Raw genomic sequence first — 27,383 nt, 5'->3', positions numbered from 1 at the left:
AGCTGCTTGGGCACGTTGGGTTTTGTAGGTTTCCCAATCATTTTCTGATTTCGTAGAGTAGTACTGTTTCCATGCATTGAGTCTTTCTTGGAGGACTGATTCACAGGTACCATTCCACCAGGCATGCTTTTTGCTTCTCTTGATTTCTGCAACGTCTCTGGCGGCCTCAACAAGGAGACTTTTGGCGTTGTTAAAGTCACAGTTGTTTGGTCTAGCCTTCTCCTGGAACTCCTCGACCCTTTGCCGAAGTTTATCATTGTCGAACCGTGTGATCTGTTTGGTTGTCTTCCTTGTGTTTGCGGGAATTGGTTTGAATTTGATAAGAGACATATAATGATCTGAGGCCACATTGATGCCTTTCTTCACCTTCACATTCATAATCTCAGGGCTGTTTCTCCTGGAGATTGCAACGTGATCAATTTGGAACTCTCCGAGAGCTTGGACGGGAGAACTCCAAGTCATTTGCTTTGTGGGTAGATGGCGAAAGTGGGTCGACATGACCTGCAGGTTGTGATTTTCGCAAATGGACACCAGTCTTTTGCCGTTGGGATTGGTTATTTTGTGAGCAGGGTAATTTCCTATAACTTTCTTGTACTTCTGTTCACGACCTAGTTGGGCATTGAAGTCGCCCAAAAGAAGCTTGACATGGTGTTTGGGGATTTTGTTTAATTTTTCATCCAGTAGGTCCCAGAAATTATCAACTTCGTCTGGATCAGACTTGTTCTTATCGTTTGTAGGAGCATGTGCGTTAACTAGGGCGTAGGTTTTGTTCTCGCATTTTATTGTGAGTATAGACAATCTGTCATTCACAGGTTCGAAATTTGCAACCGATTTAAGGATTTTGGTTCTAACAGCAAACGCGGTTCCAAGCATCACAGCTCCATTGAGGATTCCTCTTTGCGCTTTGCTCTTGAAAAATCGGTAGCCTTCGGATTCAAAAATCTCTTCATCTGGGTACCTTGTTTCCTGTAGGGCCATTATGGATATCTGATTTTCGTGAAGAGCTTTGGTGAGGGTTTTCAGCTTGCCAGTTTGTGTAAGTGAATTTATGTTGAAAGTTGCTAGAAAGGTTTTAGATTTTGGCCTGAGTTTTTGACTCTTCGGGGTACACCGAGACGCTCCGACTCATCTCTTGCATGATGTCGAGTCTCCCCCAGAATCCGAACGAGACTCGTGCGCCGTGGCATTCACGATGGGGGATTTATCCGAAGATTTACCCTCTGGGGTATGTTTCTTGAAATGTTGTGCCATCATGCTTTTTGACTTGACTTTGCTTTGGACGGGTACCCATCCTTTTACAACTAGGGTTGTTAGCCCTAGAGGTCGCCTCAAGATGTTTTCTGGCTTCTGGTCATTTACCAGTCTTCGCCGTAACCCTGGCAAGGGACCAGTTTTTTTTTCACGGTGGTATTTTATTTCCCTACTACCCTCTGACTCTGCTGGCAGCAGAACCAGCGAGCTTCCCCAATTCCAATAGGACGCGCCCGATGGAGGTAACCGGTAAATCCCCACATGGGTATTATTATTATTATTATTATTATTATTATTATGAAATGAAATGAAATGGCGTATGGCTTTTAGTGCCGGGAGTGTCCGAGGACATGTTCGGCTCGCCAGGTGCAGGTCTTTCGATTTGACACCCGTAGGTGACCTGCGCGTCGTGATGAGGATGAAATGATGATGAAGACGACACATACACCCAGCCCCAGTGCCAGTGAAATTAACCAATGTTGGTTAAAATTCCTGACCCTGCCGGGAATCGAACCCGGGACCAAGGCCGCACTAGATAGACAGGCCACAAGGCTCGGACCGTGACGTCACGCCAGTGGCTGGCGTTCAGCATGGTAGTATACGGCCCGCTCTCACTGTCTCCATGATATTATTAATGTATTGAACCTTAACGATATAACTGAACACGCCTTTAATTGTGGTTTTATTTAGGCTTGTGCACTACATCAGTTTTATGCGGTGGAAAACTAGCGGAACAGTTTATGTACATTTATTTACGTAAAATTAAGCTGACATCTGTCATTTGTAACGGAACACGGTTTCATGCAAAAGATTAAAACCCATAATACGTATAAAAATAGTTTTAATGTTACTATGCAAATACATGATAGCAATTCACAACAATAGTCTGGAACCTTTCTTAGAAATTAGGCTTCAACTTAAAACTTATCTAACAATTCTTAAGGTTTCAGTTTATCAATTTTCCTTTTCTTTGCCGATTTATGGCTATCCTTACTTGAGGATTTCTTCTTCTTAGCAACGAGTTTGTCTGGATAACTTTTCTATAGTTATTCAATAATATATTACAAAAGATGTATATACATTTGTCAATGTAATCTTTAAAACTACTTCTACAATCACTGCATGTTTCAAACATGACGTTTTCATTTTCCAGAACTTTGTTGACAAGCAAAATCAGAATGTTTCTTTGAGAATCATCATGTAAAAACCTCGATTCAAATTTATCTCTTATAAGTACACTAAATAATTTAAACTGTGTGATCAAAATGTTAACAATAAAATCTGATGGATATTTCAAAGCTCCCCTGTCAATTATATTGAAATAAAAATTGTCCTCCGGCTTTAACACATCTGACGTTACATTATCATTATTTAACAATAAAACATCTTGACAATTTATACATGTACAATTTTTCATAATTATTTTACAAATATATCCACCAATATAAACTAGACCTAACAAAATGTTTTCAGATACAATAACATCATTTAACTCAACGACCACATTTTCAAAATGTGAAATGTCTGTTGGTTTGAAGCTTTTACAATCTGAGCTCTTGCAATCCACATACTTAATGAAATATCACTAATAGGGATGGCTGCATGTTTAGCAGAGTATGCATTTATTACCGTCAGGGCTTTCAATTTTCGTTCTGACTCAAGGATTTGCTTCACTGAAATATGGTAGGCCGGGCTGAGTGGCTCAGACGGTTAAGGCACTGGCCTTCTGACCCCAACTTGGCAGGTTCGATCCTGGCTCAGTCCGGTGGTATTTGAAGGTGCTAAAATACGTCAGCCTCGTGTCGGTAGATTTACTGGCACGTAAAATAACTCCTGCGGGACTAAATTCCGGCACCTCAGCGTCTCCGAAAACCGTAAAAAGAGTAGTTAGTGGGACGTGAAACAAATAACATTATTATTGAAATATGGTAGCAGGCACCACTCATTTCCCTGTACTGCCCAAATCGTGCTTCCATTTCGTCAGTTTGAAATTTCCCTAACAATACATACTTGAATCCTAAACTTGTTTTCAAGAAATTTATTAACTCTAAAATAGTTTTTGTAGTGTGAAGTAAGGCTGTTTGAGTTTCATTAGTAAATTTTCCATGACGACTCTCTGCTTTTTGTGTAATCTCCCCTTGGACAGACAGATTATCCCATTTAATTAACCATGTTAAAAACTTGCGCAGAAATAAAACATTGTCGTCATGAATATTGTGTTACAATGAGGGTCGTTAAATCTGTCGCCTTTGAAAGCATGCTTAACATTAACAATCTTCCACCACTGAAGAATTATTTCTAAGAATACAGCTGTGCTTTTAAAAACATCTCCATTTTTTATTTTATCAAAATGTTTTGAAGCGGCGACATTTTTCTCATCAAAGAGCTTAGAACAAAGGTTTACATTTTGTCGCTCTAAAGAATTTGGGTACAACACTTTTTGGTTCAGGGCAGGAGCAAGATTAACTACATCATTCTCCTCTGTGGAGCTGTTTAAGGTGACCAACACCAGCAAAACATTTTTTGTCTGACTCAGGGTTGTCAAAGTCAGGAAACACGAAAGTTTGTAAGTTATCGGCCTGATTAAGCCAGTTATTTCTTAAGCTTTTAAATAAATGAACAGTATCGAACATTACAAAAATCTTTTGTGTTTCGTCAAATGAATTTTGAAAAGTGGTTTGTAAATTGCTTTTGCACAGCTTTTCAAACATTTTTCTATTAACACTGTTATTATCAGAAATTATGCATACTACCTTATAACCTATATCTGTTAATACTTTAAGGACTTGCAAAGTTAGTTCTTCTAAGAAATGTGACGTTAGGTTCTTATATGGAAACAAACCAACAACGTCTTTATTTTTTTTAAGAATGGATGACAACATAAAGGTTTGTACAGTTGTAGCTAATGTTGCGTTATTTTCTCTACTTTTACTACTAAAAGCAACTCCCTCTACCTTTCCTCCTTTATAGTTAAGCTCAGGTTTTACATAGACTTCATCCAACAACAAGTTACAAAATCGTTCATGTTCATTTAACAATTTTACTTTCTTTTTCAAGTAATTCCAATGTGAATCATCTATACCCGAATTTCCCGTGCCTAGTTTTGAGGTAAAAGACTGCAAATACACAGGGTGAGGCATTGTAAGGAACGTTGACTGTCTTATCTTCTTATACGCCCGCGAAAAATATTGAAGCGAACCATGTTATTAATATACAGGAGTAAGACACTTTCTTTGCAAAGGCTAAATTTAACTGTTCCTTGCAAAATTCTAATTTATCAGTAATGATACAGTCATCAACTTCACTTTCAATTTCATCGATTATTTTGTTCACAGTTTCTATTTTGTCGTGGACAGTCACTTTTGAATCACAAGCAAGACTAAACAGGAAGTTAGAGATACTTTCCAAATTTGACCATTTTAATATCTTGCCCCCGTTACCTAATGCACGTATATCAGGGTTATCATTCATGAAAATACCATGTTTTATGGCTTTAAAATCAAAAGCCTCGTTTAATGTTAAAGAAGTACCAATTTTCGGAATATTTTCCTTAGTCATATAAATTTTGAAAATACATAGACTTTGGCCGTCGAAATTGACAAAAACTTTGTCAAAATCTAATTTGCATTTAATAGTGAAATTACCTTTAACGTCATCGAAGTCCTTGATCCTGTCATCTTCTTCCTCAGCTTTCTTTCTTTCTTCTTCCCGTTTTTCAATTTCTTCTTGTCATTGAATAGGAGTTTTCCTCGGTCTTGGAAGAATTTTTAGACAGATAGGCAGGCACATTTTTCAAACTTAGTAGGAATAGCGTCGTTTGAGAGTTTTAAACGGTTATGTTTTACTGTTAAAATAGACCCATCAGGTCTTTTAACAGAATCCTCCCTAATTACGAAACGTTCGTCGAAGTGTTTTATGCACACAACTGAGCTTGCTGAAGGGACAAATTCTGTTCGATGGATGCCTAAGATCCACTTTTGTTTCCGAACCAAATCAGTAGGAAATTTAAACACTGAAATACTAGGCTCTTCTGAACTATAGTTGCTTCTACAACCAGGTACACAACACGACGTGGGCATAATTCACAATGTTCACACACGTTTAAGTCATTCAACACCATTGATAGCTTTACTGCTGCGAGGTTCATATCAGCCTACAAGTCACTGGCGAAAAATGAAGCGGATGGCTCTTCGTGTGACGTAGCGCCGGAAGTGGAGGGGGAGCCTTATGGCCTGTATATCTAGTTGGCCTTGCCGGGACCCCTGTGACCAAAGGCCAGCACGCTAACCATTTAGCTATGGAGCCGGACATTATTATTATTATTATTGGTTTCAGCTGTTCACTGACTTCCTTATGTGATTTAACTGGTAATTAAATCATATCAAACCATCACACGGAAAATTACTCATAATGAAACCCTAATTAATTTATAGTTAACACATAATAACTTATAATTAAACTTTCACATGGTAATCAACTCATAATTAAATATTCACGTGGTAATTAACTCATAATTAAATATTCACACAGCAATTAACTCATAATTAAATTGTAATTAAATTATAATTAAACTGATCAAAACAACTCAACTTAAATTGAAACACGCCCTAGCTAAATATTTCAATGGAGGATTGGGGTATCAGTCCTGTAGACATCTCTTATATTTCTGGAACTCCTCACATAGCTTAAATGACAATACTTACCACTCATGAAATTATATATGTTTATTGAACGAATCAATGACTTTCTGCAATTATGGGTTGCCACAGTGGCCAAACTAAAGTATATCAGGATAGAGAGTGTTTTATCACATAGAAATATAGTGATGATATGGATTTTTTAGGTTATGGAGGTCAGAACAGGTGAGATTTCAGGTTGTGTACAGATCCACATATGGTACTATTCTTTTGATGCTGTTCACAGGCAGGTCGAACTTCTTCCAGAATTCTATGAACAAGGCAGGTATTGTGCCACGAGTACCAATCATTAGGCCGATAATCTCTACTTCATTCAGTTGGTATTTATCAATCCCTGAATCTCCTGACCTACTGGTCTCCTGACGTATTAACTGATTATAAGTTTTCCAAAATTAAATATGTGAATCTTCTCCTGCATGCAAATCTCCCAGAATAAAAGAAATCTCCCCTATTTACAATTAAAATCACTCAGATCTGTTATCAATTAAAATAAAATAAGAAATAAAAACTACGTGCTCATCTTTGGCACTTCTACATTCAAATGAAGTTACATCCCTAACATTATAGCATCGGCTTATGATAAATAATTCCCGTCCCTTCTAGTCATGCCATTTAAATATGAAAATACTCATCTCCATCATCTGATGACACCTTGGTCAGCTAGGGTGATCCATATCAGGGTTTACTGCTGACCCATTGGCACCAAAGTGATCACTGGTAGCTCCATTTCACCATCAAGCCGGAAGTCCATGGTTCTTGATCAATGAAGTCACTTGCAGTATCCTAAGCACAGAACACGTCACTACTTTATTTCTGCTTTGTAATCCGCGGCTCAGCATCAAATTAATCATACCTCTCAGCCACTATTCATTTATTACTACCTGACACGGTCGTGCTGCAGTAATAATAATAATAATAATAATAATAATAATACAATTCGAACTGAGTGTTCGCGACACGTCACAGTTTTAAATGTTTAATTACTAGAGTCACGTATGTCAACTCTATGCAGTATTCACATGAATAACTCTATTGCATTTGAATTTTAAGTTTGAAGTCACTAAATAAAGAATTAATACGAGCTCAGCTAAACATAGCTTCGCCCTTTGTGAGTTGAGAGTCCCGAATGATGGGCTGCCCCTACGGCAGTGCTTTTTACAAGAAGGCAGTTTCCCTCACTCAAAATCTGCATATGGCCTATCCACGGCCCACTAGAGGTCAAATAGTATGATCATCAGGTGACCAGTATTCACCTGATGTGATTGAGACATATCTGTACGATTATTCTTCGTAGGATCTCCTGTAATTATTTAAAGATTTTTCTGCTTCTCCTTCTACACTGGGGTGAACTCCCACATCAAGGAGGTATTTTGACACTAACCAGATGGCCCCTGGTAATTTTCCACGCAGAAATAACGAAGTATTCTTTCTCCACCCGTAAGTTATCAACCAAGAGGTCATTAGACACTCTAAATAAATGCCCCAATTATAGTTCTCTCTTCTAAATCAGAAAACAACTCCAGAATTCAGATTTTATTAATTTTTACATCATAGACAATCAAGTTGTCTAGGCTGAATTAAAGATGGCTTCCATATTTCGCTTCAAAAAAATTTGCCTCCCCTCGTTTTCTTAGTCGTGAGGTAGGAATGTCTTCTCAAGTTATGTCACAGTGAACCACCGATTGCAGCCCCACCCAAGACTTCATGGGCTTTACTCTCCTGCGGGCTCCCCGCTGGACAAAGAAAGATGTTGTGCAATAAATTGCAAATAATAAAATTCTGTAGAATAAATTTTAAAGACTTATTTTGTCAGTCTCAGTGATATTGACATTAATTAATTTCGATATTTCTTTCCTCAAATAGCATTGTGTCTGCAATTTAAATGACCAGTCTTAACCAAAGGTCCTTGGATCATGCCCCTGTCGGTTGCAATACTGAAATTAAGTAACAATGTGATACACCTCAAGATATGGTAGAGTACAGCACTGATTTCAGAAGATAGTTTATATTTTCTTGCGTCTAGTTAAATTTCCAAAAGGCTATTCCCATGTAAATTTGTAGCGAGCAAGTTATCATTTCTCTACTGGTGCTTGAAATGTGTTTTCATGTCACACATACGGTTAGGTTAGGTGATGCTGTTTGAAGAAGAAAACTGAAATGTTTGCCCCAGAGGCCTCTGGAATGGTACTATAATTGTTTTCAGAATGAAATTAAACACAAACCTTCACATAGTATCGTATTTCGTAAAATAACAAACGAGTAAGCCGTAGTGTGTACATTATCTGCAAAAACACAAGTTTTGCACAAACTGATTGCAGTTTCATACAAATTTTAATGTGTAGGCCAACTTTTATGAAAAATGGGATATAACGATAATCTGTTATAGCGAGTGAATTTTTCTTCGTTATGAATTTTTGCTATAACAGACTTCTACTGTACTTAAAAATACTTGCATACATACAGATATCAGTCATGTAGGTCTGTACTGTACATACTGAACAAATTGCTTGTGCAGTATGGGCTGTGTAGCTGTAAACTTGCATTTAGGAGTTGGTGGGTTCAAACTCCACCATTGGCAGTACTGAAGATGGTTCCCTGTGGTTTCACATATCCATACCAGTCGAATACTGCATTGAGCTGTATTTTAATTAAGGCCACGACCACTTCCTTGCCAGTCCTAGACCTTTCTAATCCCATAGTCACTAAAAACCTATCTGAGTAAATGAGGCATTAAAACTAGTAGGAAGAAAAACAACTACATATACTCCAAGGTCCCAAGCCCAGAAAATGAAATAACAGAAACACTAACAATATATGAGAATAAGAGGAATAGAAATATAAATTTTATGAGGGAAATTAATTATATTGCTCTCTGTAGATTTTGAGTACTACATTGAAAACTTGTAAAAACTCCCATTTCCTCAGCTGCAGGAGGGGGTAATGGTGCTGGAGCCTGGATAAAGGCAAAGCTCCTACGTAGACTGTCTTCTATGGAGATGAGCGCTGAGAAGGAGAACAATGCACCAAAGAAAGATCTTGACCAGGAATCTGCAGCAGTTGTTATTCAGAGTCGTAAGTATCCAATACAATTTCATGCAGCAAAGCATATGCTGTACATAAAAATTTATATAAACTAATATTTTTTTCTTCTTCCTTTCTTAGAATAAATAATAAAACTAGAGGTTAATGTCCTTTTGTATCTTCCAAGGAATGCAACACACTTTCTATGAGACAGATAAGCTATTGAAGATCAGGAATAAGTCAATAGAGGGGAGTTCAGCTCATATCTCACAACCATGGTCAGTATGGGAACACTTAATAGGATAAGAATTGGTATGGCAAGAACTAGGGCCTTCCTAAAAACTGGAGCCATACAAATGGCCTGTGACTACAGTGTTTTCAAGACCTTTAACATCTGTGCCATTGTACAAATTACCCTATGAAAACTCAGCGTGAAGGTTTTGATACAGTCGATGACAAGGCTATAGTAGCTGCTTCATACAGGAGCTATGTCAGCATTTGAAGAGGTTTGGATACGATAATAATCATCCGTCATCTCCTTTTGTAAAAATGAGTGGTATTGCAATGGGTTATATGATTAGTGCAGCTTGGATGCTCGCTGTAAATGCCCATTGTGGGATTGTATTACAATATTTCTGGGCCCCTTATTATCATCAACCAAAAGTACAGTGGCTTCATTAGTGAACTGTGCATTGTAACACCCCCATTGCTTGTTCAGTGGTCTTCAATTGGTTTGCATGATGAGCTAGAAACCATTTCCACAAGAATTATTTTTCACTGTTGTATCTGAAACTGTGAATGTTATTGTTGTTTTGCAGTACTATCTGAAGCTGTGCAACTAATTCAAGTTTTAAATTAGGTACTATGTTTGACTGAGCAGACAGTTGGTCAATATCTGATAATTATGATACATATTTGTAAAAACAGAGGACTATTATCCTAAGCAGAAAGTAAACTTCCAATTAGGTGATGAAGTTGCCCGTGAATTTTTAAAGTTGGCATAACACTGCCTTCATTTTTTTCTTTTGTGCACAAAATGACATCATCTGAAATAAGGTGTTGGCTGTCTAATATCATTTAAAAAGTGCTTTGATAACATCTGTTAGCAAATCTTTGATTGTTCATGGTCGTTCTATAATATCTGGTATAGCAACTTTGCCAGAGGCACAGCACAACCCATTGGTTTGTCAGTCCATTGTTTTGCATCGGATTTGTTGCATACTTCATCCATTTTTTAAATTTGGACATCACTCTGATGAGAATAGTCAACGGGTCATAAAAATGGAATACCAGTTTAGTGCTAAATCCAAACACTGCAATCTAGACCACTCACTGTTCTTCAGTTCTCTCTCAGTACATTTGGCACTACTGGTTTCTCTAGTTCAAGCTTGAAATGTTTGAATTCTTTGTCCAGCAAGCCATCAGGAGCACTCTGTGCTTGACTCTGTAACTCTAGCTACTGAAATGAGCACTCACATTACTGAAATTACTACTTTCAAGAGAGCTCTGTCTGGATTGTATATAAGAAGTAGCAGCACTAATTTGAGATGGGAACTTCTAAAGGCAACTGAATATTTCCTTCCATGCATTAGAAGTATTTTTGGGTAATTGAGATTTTCTTTTAGGTATGGTATCAATAACGAAAAGAAACAACATTACATGTTACAAATTTCATATTTGGTCTGTATTGAAATGTACATCAGTTTAAGATATTACCAAAATTTATTAGGATCAACCTATTCAATACAATTGAATTTCCAAAGTTAGGACTTACATCCTATTAAACTAAAATTTGAAGGGACATGTTTCGCCCTTTAAAATGGCATCATCAGCCTTTTTACACTCATACTCAAAGATAAAAATCAGGATCCTGATTGTTACGGTAAAAAAATAAAAATGAGAATATAAGATTGGAATGAGTATTATACAATGTGATAAATTGTTATGAGTTCTTAAATAATAATTTACAATTGAAACTTCATTTAAAATGTTTGTAAAGAAAAGGTTAAAGTTGGTATGATATTACACTAGTAATTTTAAAATAATTTTATAAAATAGACAAACTAGGCCTTAACCACATAATAACAAGAAGGTCTATGGCTAAAGTTGCCGTATCAAAGTTCGAGTGAAATTCGGCCGGAAGCAACTTGATTTACATGTTGAAGAGAAGATTAATGGACCTTAGTAGCCACTTAAGGTGACGCTGAAACTTTCTTGTTGAAAACTTGTAATATTAAACTGTAGTATGGCGCTATGTAGATTATAAAGTTGGATCCACTAATCTCGTTATTTACGAAGTGGGTTCGCGGTCTCCGTAATTTTGTTGAAGGAGTGATAAAGAGTTCATAATTGAATGTTGCCATATAAATCTTTGCTAACTCGCATACTGATAGTTAAATGGGAACATTCTTACTTGTTGTTGGCTGTAGTTTTGAATATAGATTGACTATTGAAGGATATATGGTGAAGAATCTATAATGAAAAGAGAATAAAAAGATATGAAGTTTAGAGGAAAAAACGGTTAAATTAGGCGAAATGATATGTATTCAATTACTTACGTTCTCGATTTTTGTGGTGTGAACTGGTTGTCTGTATGGTCTCGGAACGAGTAATATTTGAATCTCGTGTGTTGTATCTGTGTTGAACTGAGGGAGGGGGGTGAGATGGAGGAAAGGAAATGGGCAGAGCGTTGAGCTTACGCGCTATTGGCTGTTGAAGATGTGGAATTGAGGGAGAAGGGTGTAATGAAGAAGAGGAGGTGGGCGGAGGGTTGAGCTTACGCACTGTTGGCTGTGGAAGATTAGCGAGGGCGGGGACGAAGGGAGTTACCTTTAAGGGGAAGTTGGGATCTTTATTAGAAGTTAGTTTAAGATTTGTAAGGATTTTATTTAAATTTGGACTTAAAGATTGTAATAAATTGGGTAAAGTCTCGTATAAGGGATCTTTTATTTCAACGGGATCATTGAAATTTAGGTCTTTGTTGTAATGTTGATCCAGATATATGTAAATGTTTTCTAATTTGTTCATTAATTTTCCTTTGCCTACTATTTTGATGATTGTAAGGTCCTGTTCGATAGTTGTGAAATGATGACCTGTATCTTTCTTGTGAGAACTCATGCCTGAAAACTTGTTATGTCTATTGGCATTATAGTGCTCCTGATATCTAGTAAGGAAGCTCCGGCCTGTTTGCCCAATGTATGATTTTTCACATTGCATGCATTTGAGCCTGTATATGCCCGAGTTTCAGTAAATATTATTGTTTATGTTGAGTGTATTGTGATTAAAAAACAGGCTGCGGTTTGTTTTTACAGAGGGTTTGTTGCTTGGTAGATGCCTGGATTGTTGTAAGTAAAAGTGGCGAATTTAGATTTTTTGGGTTTATCAGGGATGAGGTTCGTTGCTAGTTTATATTTGATTTTATTAATTATTCGGTTGATTATTTCTATTTTAAAACCGTTGAATTTTGCCAAGTTTTTTATATAATGAATTTCTGTTTTTAGACTCTTAGGTGATAGTGGGATTTTTAAAGCTTTGTAAATTAAACTGTAAAAAGTAGCTTGTTTATGGGAGGGGGGAAGGTGTTTAATTATCCCAATATTTAAAAAAGGTGATAAAAAGGAATGTAATAACTACAGATGTATCACCCTTTTTGCCCATGTAGCTAAGATCTTTGAGAGAGTATTGGAAGGAAGACTGAGGAGAAAGCTAGAAGGAGAAATGGAAGAAGAACAGTATGGTTTTAGGAAAGACAGATCAATGTTTGACCTGATCTTTACATTATGACATATGATGGAGAAAAGAAGGGAGTTTGGAAAAGACATAGTGATGACATTCATTGATATTGAGAAAGCTTATAACAGTGTGCCCAGGCAGTTGGTATGGGACACATTAAGGAAAAAACAAGTTAACAGAGTAGAAGTGCAAATGATAAAAGCTATGTACAAAAATTGTGTTAGTAGTGTGAAGACTAGTATAAGAAAAACAAAATGGTTTAAATTTGAAATTGGTCTCCAACAGGGAAGTGTACTATCCCCCATACTATTCATCATAGTCTTGGATGAAATTCATAAGAACGTTAAACAGAGATTGGAAAGACAGACAACAAAAGCCGTGATCTTTGCAGATGATATAGTGATATATGAAACGGAAGTGCAAAAACTAGTAGATGTATGGAATCAAGAGAGAGAAAAATTTGCACAGAGAAAAGTAAAACAATAGTGATGACAAGAGGAAGGAAGGAAGGAAGGAAGGAAGGAAGGAAGGAAGGAAGGAAGGAAGGAAGGAAGGAAGAGGAAAGATAAAACTGAATGGTAAAATTTTGGAAGTGGTTAAAAGTTTAGAGTACTTGGGAAGTGTGATCACAGAAGATGGAAAGATAACTGAGGAAATTGGGAAAAGAATACAAGCAAACAGCTTCCACCAGAGTGTAAGGGGTATTTTGTGGAACCAAGATGTCCCAAAGAAGTGTAGGAGGGTGTTATATCTAACCTATTATCAATCCATACTGACTAATGCAGCTGGTTCGTGGTCTACAATAAAACGAGAGGAGAGTAGAATACAGGTGGCAGAGATGAGGTTCCTGAGAGGTATTGAGGACAAGACCAGAAAGGACAGAATTAGAAATGGAGAGATAAGGAAAAGGACAGGAATCTTGAAATTTCAAGACAGGATAGAAACAGCAGGGCTAGGGTGGTATGGGCATATGATGGGAATGGGAGAAGAGAGAGTGGCAAAAAAGTTTTTTCAGAGAAGTTAACAGGGAAGGGACCACGAGGAAGACCCCGAAAAAGGTGAAAAGATTCAGTGTGGGAGTGCATAGAGAAGAGGGGAGGGAAACCAGAAGAGTAGTGGAGAGACAGGCAGTGATGGAGGTCCTTGATTCACAACCCAACCCGGGAAGCTGGAAACGGGAAATGATGATGATGATGATGATGATGATGATGATGTTCTATTTCCTGAGTAAATATGCATCCTGTAGTGCTACTAATACCTCACACCTATTTATATGTCACCATGAGTTAGAATGTGATGATTCTGTATTACAGACTTCCATTATTATTATAGGAAAATGGCAATTTTAAAAATTCCATTATGTTATGTTCATAGATTTTCGGGGCTACACAGTGAGACGTCGTTGGGGACCAGAACTGGAGGCAAGAGTACAGCGACTTTTGGAGACTCACACTAATCGTGATGCTGCCAAGCAGGCGTTAGAGGTTAGTCCATCCATTTTCTCCTTTCATTTTGTGAGATTTTTTAGGTTATATACCATAGTTTATGAATAATTGTACTGATCATTAGACCACTGAGGATCAAGTTTTCTGTATGAAATCCAGTGCAGTCGGTTGGCATTTAAGAGTGCTAAATGAGAGAGACTTGTGTTAGTAGATTTACTGGCATATTTAAAAAACTCCTTTTCTGGTAAAAATTCTAGCATTAAGCATCTCTTAAAATCAATAGCAGTGGATGATAATGATGATGGCATATGGCCTCTGAAGAGGCCTCGTACAGCCCCCGAGCTGTTGAAATGAAGATTAAAATCCCTGACCCAGCCAGGAATTGAACCCGGGACCCCCTGGACCAAAGAATGGCATATTTGAGCACCTTGAAATACCACCAGACTGAGCCGGGATCAAATCCACCAACTTGAGCTCAGGAGACCAGTTCTCTATCAGCTGAGCTACTCAGCCCGGCTGTCTGAACAATATTTTCATGTCAGTGATGCCAATCATCAACTGACTTGCAAATAAAAACTTAAATTCATGAATATCTCCATTATTATAGCTTCTATGGTAAAATTGTATCAGACAAAAAAAATTAAAACAGATTTTCTATAATTGTTGTTATATACTTTTTATGGCTAAAACTAGTAATTCTGGAGGTATTTGAAAACTTGTGAAAAATATTGTTGTTGTTGTTGTTTTTGTTGTTGTAAAAATGCATAAAAGATTACAGCATATTTGCCACAACTTTTATAATGCACATTTTTTTGACATAGTTAATATTAACATTTCACATTTCCTGTTTTAGTCTCCTTAATATTGTTATGCTCCTGTATTCTAATCAAATAATATGTAGCCTAGGGCACACTCCAGATATCCCTAAACTTATATAAAGAATTTCAAGAAATTCTGTTGATCCATTCACCCATAATCTTCAGTCAGACAGATAAGCAAACAGGCAGACAAAAAATGAACCGAACCTATTTTTGACTTTTGTATACCTATGTAATTAAATTAGAGATAAAATAAGATGCGAGACGAAAATTTGAAGTGTACAGTATTTTATTTGTATAGGTATAATCCTAACACTTGCCATGTTCTGTCAAGTGGAGTAAACCAAATCTATTTTCAATGTGTTTTTTTAATATTTTAAATATATTAATCTGAATTTGAATTTTTAGAAAATTTGATTTTTAACCTTTTCAATCTTCTATCTATTGAACCTTTTATGTTGGAAATATTAAAAATTATGAGTTCTGAATCTTCTCTAATTGTTATTATTTACCTTGTATAGGTAGAACTAATATTCCCAGAGATAAGTGGAAGTTTGTGAAAAATGTAATCATGAATACTTCCATTATTGTTGTTGTTGTTGCTGTTGTTTTTTAAAAGTACATAAAACATACATTTTGCCTGAATAATAGTTTTGCTCTATCTATTTGTAAATACAATCAGTAGTTACATTAATCCTTATGATCCTCTTTGGCACCAGTTAATAATATTTTGAGTTTTTCATTTTTATACATCTTTTCTAAAAGAAAAATACTCTCTTCTCTTTACATTGCTTACAAATTGTTATTGAGTTTTAGGCACCTGAAATGGCATAAATAAGTTGCTAAAATTGCAACTAACAAACATCTAACCACACACTTAATTTGAAAGAAATGATAACACTTTTTGAGATTCAAAATCAACAAAAAAACCACACTCTTTTCACTCTTTTATCTCCTGAAAAAACTTACTTTCAAATATTATTTTCTAAAATATTGTAATGATAGTCCTACTTAATGTACATGCTAAGATTAACTGCTAAATCACACTCAGTAGTGTGTACTACATTCCTTTCATGACCTCAGTAATTCAAGTAGAATTGTTATCCCAACAATAGTGCTTTTGTTAGCTTGTGAACAGCAGCACACTGGGGCCACTTGTTATTACAGCGCTGTTGATCTGGGAGTACATGCCACCAGTGTATCAATGAGGGCTTTCCTGCAAATTTGCGTTGCATGGAAATGTGGGAAATATAAGTGTGCAACAATTGGTTTTACCGTACCTTAAGGTATTTAAGTAAATAACTACAGAAAACCATTTCAATAATGGCAAAGAATGATATTTTAGCCCACTTTTCTTGTTACTTGTTTTCCCAAGTGCACCCTGTTCCAGATCCTTCCACCACTCTTAATTTCTTAGTAGAGCCTGAAATCAAACCCAGGCCAATTGGTGAGAAACTACTATGCTAAACTCCAGGCCAAGGCAACAGCTTCTACAGATCAGTATTTTGATAATAGATAAGGTCGATAAGCTCAGCAAACTTGTTAAATACCATTCATGATTTTCAACTGTGATTCATCATACTTACCGCAACTCAACCTTCTTTCTTTAATTCATTATTTTTAATATAAAAATATATTGATTTCATCATTAATTTTACAGAAAGAAGGCTTCACTCCTGAGGATGCAGCTCTAGTGATACAGCGTTTCTATCGCAGTTGGCGACAAGGAGAGAAGCAGCCAGTCCGCAATTACCATAGGAAACACATAAGTAAGCAGCAACATCAACAGCAGCAGCAGCAGCAGGTTCACAAAGTACATGATAGACAGGCTGATCTGATACAGTTCTCACAGAATGTAAGTTGAAATTCAAAATCCATATTACATTACAGCTTTTGTACACTGAAACAAAGTTTTCACATCATAAAATTCCTTTGATTTTGATTTTGCTGTTCAACTAGCAATGAGACATCCAAATTGATTAAGCCTTCACTGATTAGTGTGGGTTTTTATTTCAAGTCTTATAGAGACAGGAACATGCAAAGAAACACTCAATGGGATGAGCACAAAAAGACAATCACCACACCCTCACACACTGCTGTCCTCAAATACACTTAGCCCTCTCCTCATCAATCCCAGTTCTATATTCTTCTCTTCTCGGCTTCTGACAAGCTTGCTTGTGCCTTCCAGCTTCATCAGAAGGGCAGGCACCAACACTCATTGAGGGGCCATCCCAACAGATCCTCAAGGATCCTTTTCTCCTTTTGTGTTCGTCCTGTGTTCGTAATCTTTTGCCTCCTACATTCATCTTTGTCTTAAGTTTCTTCCCGTATTTGGCTTTCTTCTTATCCTACACTTCCTGCATCACAACTGTTCCTTTTATGATATCCACTTTTTTGTGTCTCTATCTTATCCAGTGTCTCCTTGAGAAGGGCAGGGAAAGCATCTCAAGATGTAGGGACACATATACATTTCTTCCAGTTAGTCAGAACATTTCTCCATGACTACTCATGAGGCCCAAAATAGCACACTTCTGGTGATTGGAGAATATGCATGCTATTTGATGGGAGAAGAACAAATTAAATGTTGTATTTTTCACATTCTTGAATTGCTGACATAGCTTGATAAATTTCCCTTCATCATAAATTTGGTTCCAATTAGCCATTTCAAATATGACATTTTTGTTCATGTTGTATCTGGTGTCAGGTGGGCCACCTTTTTGTCAGGTGTCACTCATGCTCATCCTTATACAAGATGTATGGGGCCAGAATTTTTCCATTCCTACTCACACACATAATGACAGAAATACTTGTTTTGCATGGGCCATTACCCTCTGCATATGCTTGATGCCTCCCTTAACAATCATATGTTTCTTCTTGGGGTCATCACTCAAGTTGGTTTTGTCATAATTTATAACATTTTTTGATGGAATTTTTTTCTAAAGTAAGTTGTAAATTGACAAATTTCCACACAGACTCTGAGCTGACCTCAGCAAGAGCTTTCTTGATATCTCTGATAGACGAACAGAGAGAACATTAGCATGCTTCTTTAAGAAGGACCTTGCCCATTCGATGCATGTAAGATCCTTTCCTCCCGCCCTGTCAAGGTATCCCCGTACAATATATTGTATATCAATTGAAGTGAGAGGATAACCCCAGTGAGCTGTTCTTAGGATACGATGTACAAGCATTTTCCTCCTTTTCGCTATCCAGGACAAGTAATGATCTGATTGCTTTGGGGTTTGTTGTGCTCTTTGCCTTATTCTGTCAGGTCAATAGTGGTACCTGAAAATAATCCTCATCTTTGCAGTATGACATTTTCCTAGCCATAATGGCTTTTACTTCCTCATCAATTCTTTTGTCCCGAATATAATTCAAAAGCCGATGCATTTCAGGACATAAGTTTGAAGGTTTTAAAAATTGAGACTGCATTAACTGTAGAGGGTTTGAATTGAATAGGTCTACATCAACATACAATATTTCAGAAAAATGTATTTTCATTTTATTATAATCATTTTCTTCCGCTAACTGTTGTTAATAAAACCAGGGACTTGTAGTATGAGGATCCAATATAACATACTCCGTGACACAAAATTTTTCTTTGTTTAGAGCTGCAGTGCAATTGACCTAGCCTTGCACAGATGCACAGAAAAGTGTATAAAGAGTGGAAGGTGTAGCAATAAATTTAACCAAACCCTTGCAGATACTTTTCAACTCAACAGAATAAATGGTAAACAATATTTACCAGCAGTTAGACTCTTCTAGTACCTATACACAGTAAGCAGTTCCCATAGCAATTATAAAAGCTAGAATGAAGAAGGCAACAAAAAGCACTGTTAACTTGAATCTTTCTTAAGTTATAAAAGAATAACATTTAAAAATTGTCATGGGACTTTGTCTTCAATTCAAACAATGCGAGTGTAAGAATTCTGTCTGGAAGAATGCAGAAGGACAAACATTAAACCAAAAAAGTACCGTTTGTCTGAAATTACTTCCACATCCAAAATACCCCAAATGATGGTACTGTCAAATACGAGGCATGTTTCTTAAGTAAGTATTTTGATACAGAAAAAACAAGTGATGCAATTATTTAAATAATTCTTCTTTTTACATGAAAGCCTGTACCTTAAACTACTTCTCAACATAAGTTCCAAGAATATTAAGGCACTTGTCATATCGTGAAACCAGCTTCTGAATTCAATCCTCGTAGATATCTGCCACCTGATGTGTCGGCCACTGTCATGCGGTCATTTTTAGGTCATCATCATTGTGGCATTGACCTCCTAAATGCTTTTTCAAGTGCAGGAACAAGTGATAGTCTCTAGGTCATGATACGGAGAATGATCATACTGTTCCCAATCAAATGAAGCTATGAGGTCTCAGGTTCGATTAGCCATATGAGGTCGCGCATTGTCATGAAGCAAAAGAATCCCCGTTGTGAGGATGCCATGCTGTTTGTTTTGAATTTCATGAGCACAACTTTTAATAATCTAAGCATCCAGACACAATTTCATGAAGAACACTCCTTGAAATTTCAGATAACTCATAATTTAGTAATGAAATCATAAAGCGTTGTGTTTTCTCGAACCTTTCCATCGACTTTTTGCACCAAGACTTCAGTAATGACAGACGGTCACCCACTACGCTTCTCATCGTGGACATTATTATTACCTTCTTTAAATGCTCTAACCCATTTTCTTACCATTCCTTCACTGAAAGTGTGTTCTCCATACACTTCACTAATCTTCTGATGAATTTCAAGAGCTTTCCTGCCTTTTCCATTTAGAAAACTAATCGCAGAGCATACTTCACACTCAGTGGGACCGTTAATTGTCAGAGGCATTTTCAATTTGCACAATCAAACGTAAATGCACACATGCTTTGAACAACCACTAAAGTGTTGCAAAGACCATATTTTAAAATGGTACTTACTTAAAAAACATGCTTCGTATCAATTGCAAATTTGTCTTTTTTTTTTTTTTGTTTGTTCTACTTTTGAAAGTATATGTGTAAAACAATAATTACCATTCATGCAAAACAATTTTGAAGTTTTCAATAATGTATTGCAACAAGGAAAAGAAAATCAGTGATCACAACTGGCAATTTATTTTGCTTGATTATTGGTGTCAAGATGACATGTTATAAACATTACTCTTTTTCCCCTTTTTTAAAATCAAAGCATTTAATAACAAATTATAGCTAAATACTAAATTAGTAATGTTTAATGTGGCAAATGGCCAAAAGTAATTACAGGATATACACATGAATTGTTTCTTACATAGTTCAGTCAAGGACATATTTCTTTTCTGACAATGAGAGGCATGATATCTATCACATCGCTTGCCACACCACAAGCACACACATTGCAGATCTGGTACATGACACGTCTTACGTTGGCAGCACTTATGATGAAAACCATGAATAGCAAAGTGGGTCACTGAATGTCTCAAATCGTAACCGCTATCTGTCCACTCTGTCATCATCGCATCAGTAGAGTAGAATTCTTCCCATATTTCTTCTTTCTACCTCTTCAGTTTGTCCAAAAGGTCTCCATAGCTCGTAGTGTAAGGCAGATCCATCTGAATCCGAAGATTTTCAATAAAGAAGTTTTTTCTTGTCATTTCAAACAATAGGGACTGATCAATTCTGAAATCAAAATAGACTATCACTGTATAAGGTCATGTTGAATACATGAAGTTCACATCAGAAGGATGTTAATAGAAGAAAAATGGCCAACTGGACACTGGAGGGAACCAAAAATAATTAATAGAATTATAACCAAACTCTTATGTGTAAAAATGTGAAAACTTCCCCCAGTTTTAAAAAATTAAAACACAAAAGCTAAGGCAAAATTTGTTATTAATGACAGAATGACATGTTTTGTCTAATTAAGAGAACCTCTTCATATTTTCCAAATTTCAACAAAAAAGAAAAAAAATGCCTTGAGGGTACAGTATATACAAATACTATATATATGTGTGTTTATGAATGGCAAACTTGTCACATTGATGGAAAAGAAAATAATGGATGAAATAATTGCTTGTTAAACATCACTACACAAGCTACAAATCTCTGTTGAGTTACAGAGAAAGATGTTCCAACATTGTACAAATGAAATACTGGTGCATAAATAAGTTCTAACATTTGTTTTCCACTAGTAACTAATGTTTATTTCCATTATCAAACTTTTAAGATGTTAGAAGATAATTTTGTTTTACCTGAGTTTGGTAAGCAATATAATAATCATCCCTTTTTCTGCTTTGTAATACATTATTCTAGCCATTATTATCTTTTTCAGGTCCATTTGATGAATCAAGAGGCTCATAAATACCTTCGTCGAAACAAGCCTGGCATTCATCTCTCCCAGATAAAGGAACCTCCTCCAGATTACACAAGACCAAAAGGCTTCCAACTGGTTCCAGAACTTGTTAAGAGAGCAAATAAAAACCAGGCAAGTCAATTTTCATTAATGTTACTGCATATTACACAAAATATAAGGTTGGTGGAACTAAGATGGATCTCGAAACAAAACAGATGAGCATTGAATGGCAAATCACATTTTGGTGAATACGCAGTAGAAGTAGGATGGCCAAACAAAGAAGATTAATTATTTTACTGACCAAGATGAAAGCATGGAATAAAAGTCATTAGATCAATCGTGCAAGAATATCTACACTCGATGGTATTTGAAGGCGCTCAAATACGTCAGCCTCATGTCAGTAGATTTACTGGCACTTTAAAGAACTCCTGCGGGACTAAATTCCGGCATCTTGGCATCTCCGAAAACCGTAGAAGTAGTTAGTGGGACATATAGAAAATAACATTATTATTATCATTATCAAAGTTCTACAGAATAGGACAATTAGGAATTTGTTAGGAGCACCACCGGCAGAGAGAAATGGAGGAAGCTTATGAAATACAGTGACCCTGTATAAAAGAGGTAAAGCTGGAAGGTAAAATTAAAATAATTTAATACCTACTAAAGCTCTTAATGAAGAGACTCCGTGGCTCAGGCAGCAGCACACTGGCCTCTCACCGCTGAGTTCCGTGGTTCAAATCCCTGTCATTCCATGTCAGATTTGTGATGGACGAAGCAGAGGCGAGACAGGTTTTTCTCCAGATACTCCAGTTTTCCCTGAAATATTTCATTCCAGCAACACACTCCAATATCATTTCATTTGTCATTCATTAATCATTGTCCCAGAGGAGTGCAACAGGCTTCGGCACTCGGCACAATTCCTATCCTCGCTGCTAGATGGGGGCTTCATTCATTCCATTCCTGACCCAGTCAATTGACTGGAAACAAGCTGTGGATTTTCATTTTAAAGCTCTTTATGAGCAGTCTATGATACTATCTTTGGAAGTAGAGATGAAGTTCAATGCTGCTGTTTAAGCTGGAAATATGTTGTTTCCAACTTTATCAACAGTTAAGCCCAAACAATTTATTTTGTTGAATTTCTGAATAATATTGTGCGTGTGCGTGTGCGTCCCGTTAGTCCTGTTTGTGTCAGGGATGAGATGGTTTGAATTTATATGGCATGTTTTTATGGCAGGATCACCTTTCTGACGCCAACCTCAGTCATCCAGATAGCTTTTAATCCAATCCAATCTAATCCTTCTTATCCTAATATATTCAAGTTTCATTGATTAGGATTGAATGGTCTACTGTATTGAAAGCTTTTCATAGCTCAAAAAGAAAGAGAAAACCTCTGTTGAGGAGCTAATGAAGATGAAATTAATGATGGTGAATGAAACTAGGTAAGGAGGTGGAAGGAATCAGCTGTTGCCTATTAATAACAGGATCTGTCCTGGCATTTGCCTAGAAATGAAAACAGGAAACCCCAGAAAAAGCATTCTCAGGACAGCTGATGGTGGGGCTTGAACTGACGCATCTCCCAAATGCAGACCATGATTCCATAGCCGCAGCACGTTAATACATACGACCACTCTCACATTAATACATATAACCAGCTGAACTACCTGTGCTTCGCAACGGGACATAAATAAATTATGCACAGCCGGCAGGTACCCATGGAGGGGATAGGCAAGGTGCAGTGCGGAGGCAGTGCTTTATAGCACAAATTTAGGTTTAACTCGCTAAATGCTGGAGATACATGAAAAGTGATAAGGACCTTTTGTATAGGAAATTAAATTTTAAACCTCGTATATGTCATCAAAAGTTTGCTATTTTTTAGCATTCTCTTTTTATTTTAAATGGAATTATGAACGTTTGAAACCAAAGGGTGTAGTGACGTCACTAAAATGGTCACCATTTTTAAATAGTGCAAAATATCAAAATCAAAAGTAGCCTATATGTTAACCATGCAAATAAGCTATATTTATGCAAAATTTCATGTAAATTGGACCAGTGGTTCTTGCGTGATTAACACACAGACGCACACCATTTCATTTTTATATATTAGTATAGATAAAAACAGAAGAGGTATTGAAATTAATAATAATAATACTTTATTAACGGTAATACCATTTTAATCCTTGAGACATTTAATGAACCATACTGGGTGTGGTCATCCAGATAGCTTTTAATCCAATTCAATCCAATCCAATACAATCTTTCTTATCCTAATATATTCAAGTTTCTTTAATTAGGATTGAATGGTCTACCATATTGAAAGCTTTTCATAGATCAATGAAAAGGTCCCAAGGAAAGTTTATTACTGTCTAGGGCTTCTTCAGTGTTGGTAAAAATGTAATCAGCAGCACATGTGCCATAGACGATTTCTGAAAACCATGTTGACACCCTAATCATCATCATCATCATCAATTTCCCTCAATCAAGCTCTTGCCAGGTTGGGATATTTATTGCACCTTTCTAGCTTCCTTTATCCAACTACATTTTTCCTCCATAACTTTGTTCCAATCCAGGTTTCTTTTAATAATTATATAATTCTTGATACAGTAGTTTTCAACCACCGTAGTCTGGGTCTTCATCTTGATGCTTATAATGAAAAAAAAATGTTTTTTTCCCTAGCCAGGCTGAGTGGCTCAATTCCTATCCTCACTGCTAGATGAGGGCTTCATTCCTGACCCGGTCAAATGACCAGAAATAGGTTGTGGATTTTCCTTTTTTTAATGTGCTTTCCTACTTTGTGTCAGTCACAGGGTCTATGAACATTGCATTTCCAGTTTTGTGTTCAAAATCACATATTACCATTGCTCATTTAAAATAAAAATTGCACTAAACTGGAATATACAAAATATTTTTAAGCACTATATATTGGGTCCTTGTATCCATGCATGTACTAGATAATACAATGTAATGTGACAACTGCTGTTATGTTTATTTACACTATTAGTATTATTTTATCATGCAATCAGTCAATTAAAAACCATCCCTCGTCCTTGGTGCCATGCTGATCCATTCTGGGGAGTAGTCTTCATATGGGTAGAGGTATTATATTTCATTCTTTTTAGAAGTCCTTTGATGATTTTTCTGTCTTGGCCTTCTTTTCATTTTTTCTTTGAATTTTTCCTTGATTAATTGATTAATACAACTTCCCCCATGAGGAGGCTGCCACAAGGACAAAGTATGTCAGCTACACAGTATTTTGTCTTCTAAGTTACTGGCGAGTTTGCTAGTGTGCCAGTTATAAATAACCATCACAATGCTCAGGAATAAATTTGGAATGAATTTGGAATGTGGCATGATGTATGGTTCTTCAAATGTTATATATATGATTGTGGAGTGTGGTTACTGAACCTCGTAATGCAGTGATAGCGATGTCATGAAGTCATGTCCAATTGAGACCGGTACATATATTTGTTAGAAATATGTTATATTGAATTAGTTACTCAAATAATTGTACTTTTCTTTTAAATTACTGGTGTTTTCTTGACCATTCCTCAAGATGTCCATATTACTTAGTTTGTCGATCCAGGTACTCTTAATCACTCTGCACTATAACTCTATTTCAAATTTGCATTCTATTTTTGTTCAACTTTAAAAATCATATAAAACTGTGCACATAATATAAGTACGGTAAAAGAAAAATTCTAACATCTGGCTTTGTATTATTATTTATAAGACTATTGGTATTAATTAGTATTCTTTTTTTTTACAGCGCAATGATGCTAAACTGGCTACTTCAAATGAAACAAGCTCTTATTATGAAGCACTACAGGAAGAAATGAGCAGGTATGTGTCATTTACTTTACAGATTTTAATAGGCATCATAGTCTTGGAAATTCCTATTTCCATGGCAGTATTTTCTGATGCACATTCCATAGATTATTTATAAGCATATCGTCTTTCAATACAAACAATTTTTACTGAAAGGGATTATGACTGAAGTCACAAGTCCCTGATAAATCAATAATAGCTAAATAATTACTCTTATTTCTCACAAGATGTGACTCATTTTGTTTTAGACTGGAAATATTCTCTTCTGCATATGTTTTCAGTAATGCAGATTCTAAAAAATATCACTAGACTACAAAGAGCTCAAATCAAACTTAAAAAAGAAACAGAAGACAACTGATTAATGGTAAGAAATGTTAAGAAAATTCTAAATGGAATAAAACTGAAAACTGTTTGTCACTATAAGAATATAGATGATACCACAGGAGGGTACATCTGGACATCCTTGATTTCATCAAGAAGCATTTTTTAAATGTACTGTTATACTGCAGGACATTTGGTTTCCTTGCAGTTACACATGACAGGTGTTCTATCATTATAATTAAGACTCCATAGAAATTATTTAAACATTTCCATACTCCTATATTCAAAATGAGCTGAACATATTGGGATTATATATTCAATGATTGGAGAAATAAGAAGAAAATATTATTAAAAAGTAGCCGTGATCATAGAGATTTCTAAGGGCAGAGTGCACAGTTCTCCGAAATTGAAGAACGGCTTTATCAATACATGACTGAAAGACCTGAAGTTGGTTATCATAAGTAAATATCAGTACTTCACAAGTAATAGACACCTCCTCTACCTGGAGATTATCCTTATGTCAATCTATCTTAGCATACTGCTGACTAAATCCTCACATATACACTCCCCTTGTTCATTCATGACTCCTGCAACGTCCTTCCTGTAAACTGTTTCTGCCAAACCCTTCCATTTTTCACTAAAATTCATATGACTGCCAATTATGGTTGCCATATTGTTGCTGACATTCTTAATAAATCAGTTTCCTAGTAAGTTCCCCTCAAATTCTCCTTATTTCTACAGCCATTCCAAACTCTATTGTTTTCTTATAAAACACCATTGATCTCCATTTAGGGCAGTATTTTCTTAAAAATATTTCATAGTAGTTGGAAATTTATCAAACATCTCTCTTCATAAATTATTCCAATCCCTAATTCCTCTTCCTATAAACAAGTATTTGCCCCAATTTGTCCTCTTGAATTCTACTTTATCTTCATTTTATGATTTCTCCCACTTTTAAAGACTCCACTCAAGCTCATTCATCTAGTAATGTCATTCGAAGACGTCTCTCCACTGCAGTTCAATACATTCTGCTTAGTAAAGCTCTTTGCCTCTTTACTTCCAAGTCTTCCCAGCCCAAACATTCTTGTAACAGCACTCTTTTGTTGGAAACCTCCCAGACAAATTGTACTGCTTTCCCTTGAATCTCTTCCAGTCCTTGTATCAAGTAATCCTGGTGAGGGTCCCATACACTAGAACCATACTCTCATGCTACTACTGTCTATAACACACTCATATTTGGACATACCTTGTTTACTGGTTCTCCCGGCCATCTCTTCTCGGCATCAGCTGCTCTACTGGCGAGCATCAACTTGCTCCGGGCCGCCTGTTACGTCACATCACCACGTCTCACCTGCCAATCTACACTTTGTGATACTTCCAGTATGTTCCATGCTCCAGCTCTCTCTTCTATATAAACTCACATTTTTCCCTGAATCATCAGTCTGGGATTCGACTGTGCTGGTGTGTGGAGGCTCTTAATTGCTTTCTTCACAGCATACTGGTCACGCTTGCTTTAACTGGAACTCTTTCTACAAGGCAGATGGTGAGCTAGGAATGTTACCCAAATTTTAATATCTATTAGACGGCTCTTCAGGCTGTTTTGTTATTTTTGCCTGGCCATTTAAAAACTTTGAATTCTTTTCCCCATGCCATGGCAACAGTGTTTTATTATGAAGATTCTGAGTGGCTGTTAACGCAGTGACTGACTCAGTGGAACGTTCTATCCATCCTTAGTGTTTCCCCCTTAGATTTTTTTATGTGCTTATTCCCATTTTATTCTCTTCTCTTCTTTTCTCTTCTCTTCTCTTCTCTTCTCTTCTCTTCTCTTCTCTTCTCTTCTCTTCTCTCTTGCTGGTTGAGCTGTGTATCCCTTTTCCGCCTTTCTTATCCCTATCCTTTTACCATTCTGGTTTGCTTTTTTTGTTTGTTTGTTTATTTGTTTGTTTGTTTGTTTATATTA

The 27,383-nt window shown here is 36.4% G+C and overlaps 1 protein-coding gene across 6 annotated transcripts in view; it reads left to right on the top strand.

The window, feature by feature from the left end:
* LOC136871886 (myosin-IIIb) overlaps nucleotides 1-27,383 on the top strand; it is a 320,961-nt gene that overhangs the window by 254,557 nt on the left and 39,021 nt on the right. For all 6 annotated transcript variants that reach the window (XM_067145555.2, XM_067145558.2, XM_067145554.2 and 3 more), the window contains exons 20-24: nucleotides 8,874-9,020; nucleotides 14,076-14,185; nucleotides 16,625-16,819; nucleotides 21,260-21,412; nucleotides 25,044-25,117. In XM_067145555.2, the coding sequence (XP_067001656.2) occupies nucleotides 8,874-9,020; nucleotides 14,076-14,185; nucleotides 16,625-16,819; nucleotides 21,260-21,412; nucleotides 25,044-25,117 (679 nt within the window). The remainder of the gene's footprint in view (nucleotides 1-8,873; nucleotides 9,021-14,075; nucleotides 14,186-16,624; nucleotides 16,820-21,259; nucleotides 21,413-25,043; nucleotides 25,118-27,383) is intronic.

Source organism: Anabrus simplex, chromosome 4 (assembly GCF_040414725.1).
Source record: "Anabrus simplex isolate iqAnaSimp1 chromosome 4, ASM4041472v1, whole genome shotgun sequence".
NCBI lineage: Eukaryota > Metazoa > Arthropoda > Insecta > Orthoptera > Tettigoniidae > Anabrus > Anabrus simplex.
Note: the sequence above shows the minus strand (reverse complement) of the source record. Positions and strands in the feature narration are given on the sequence as shown.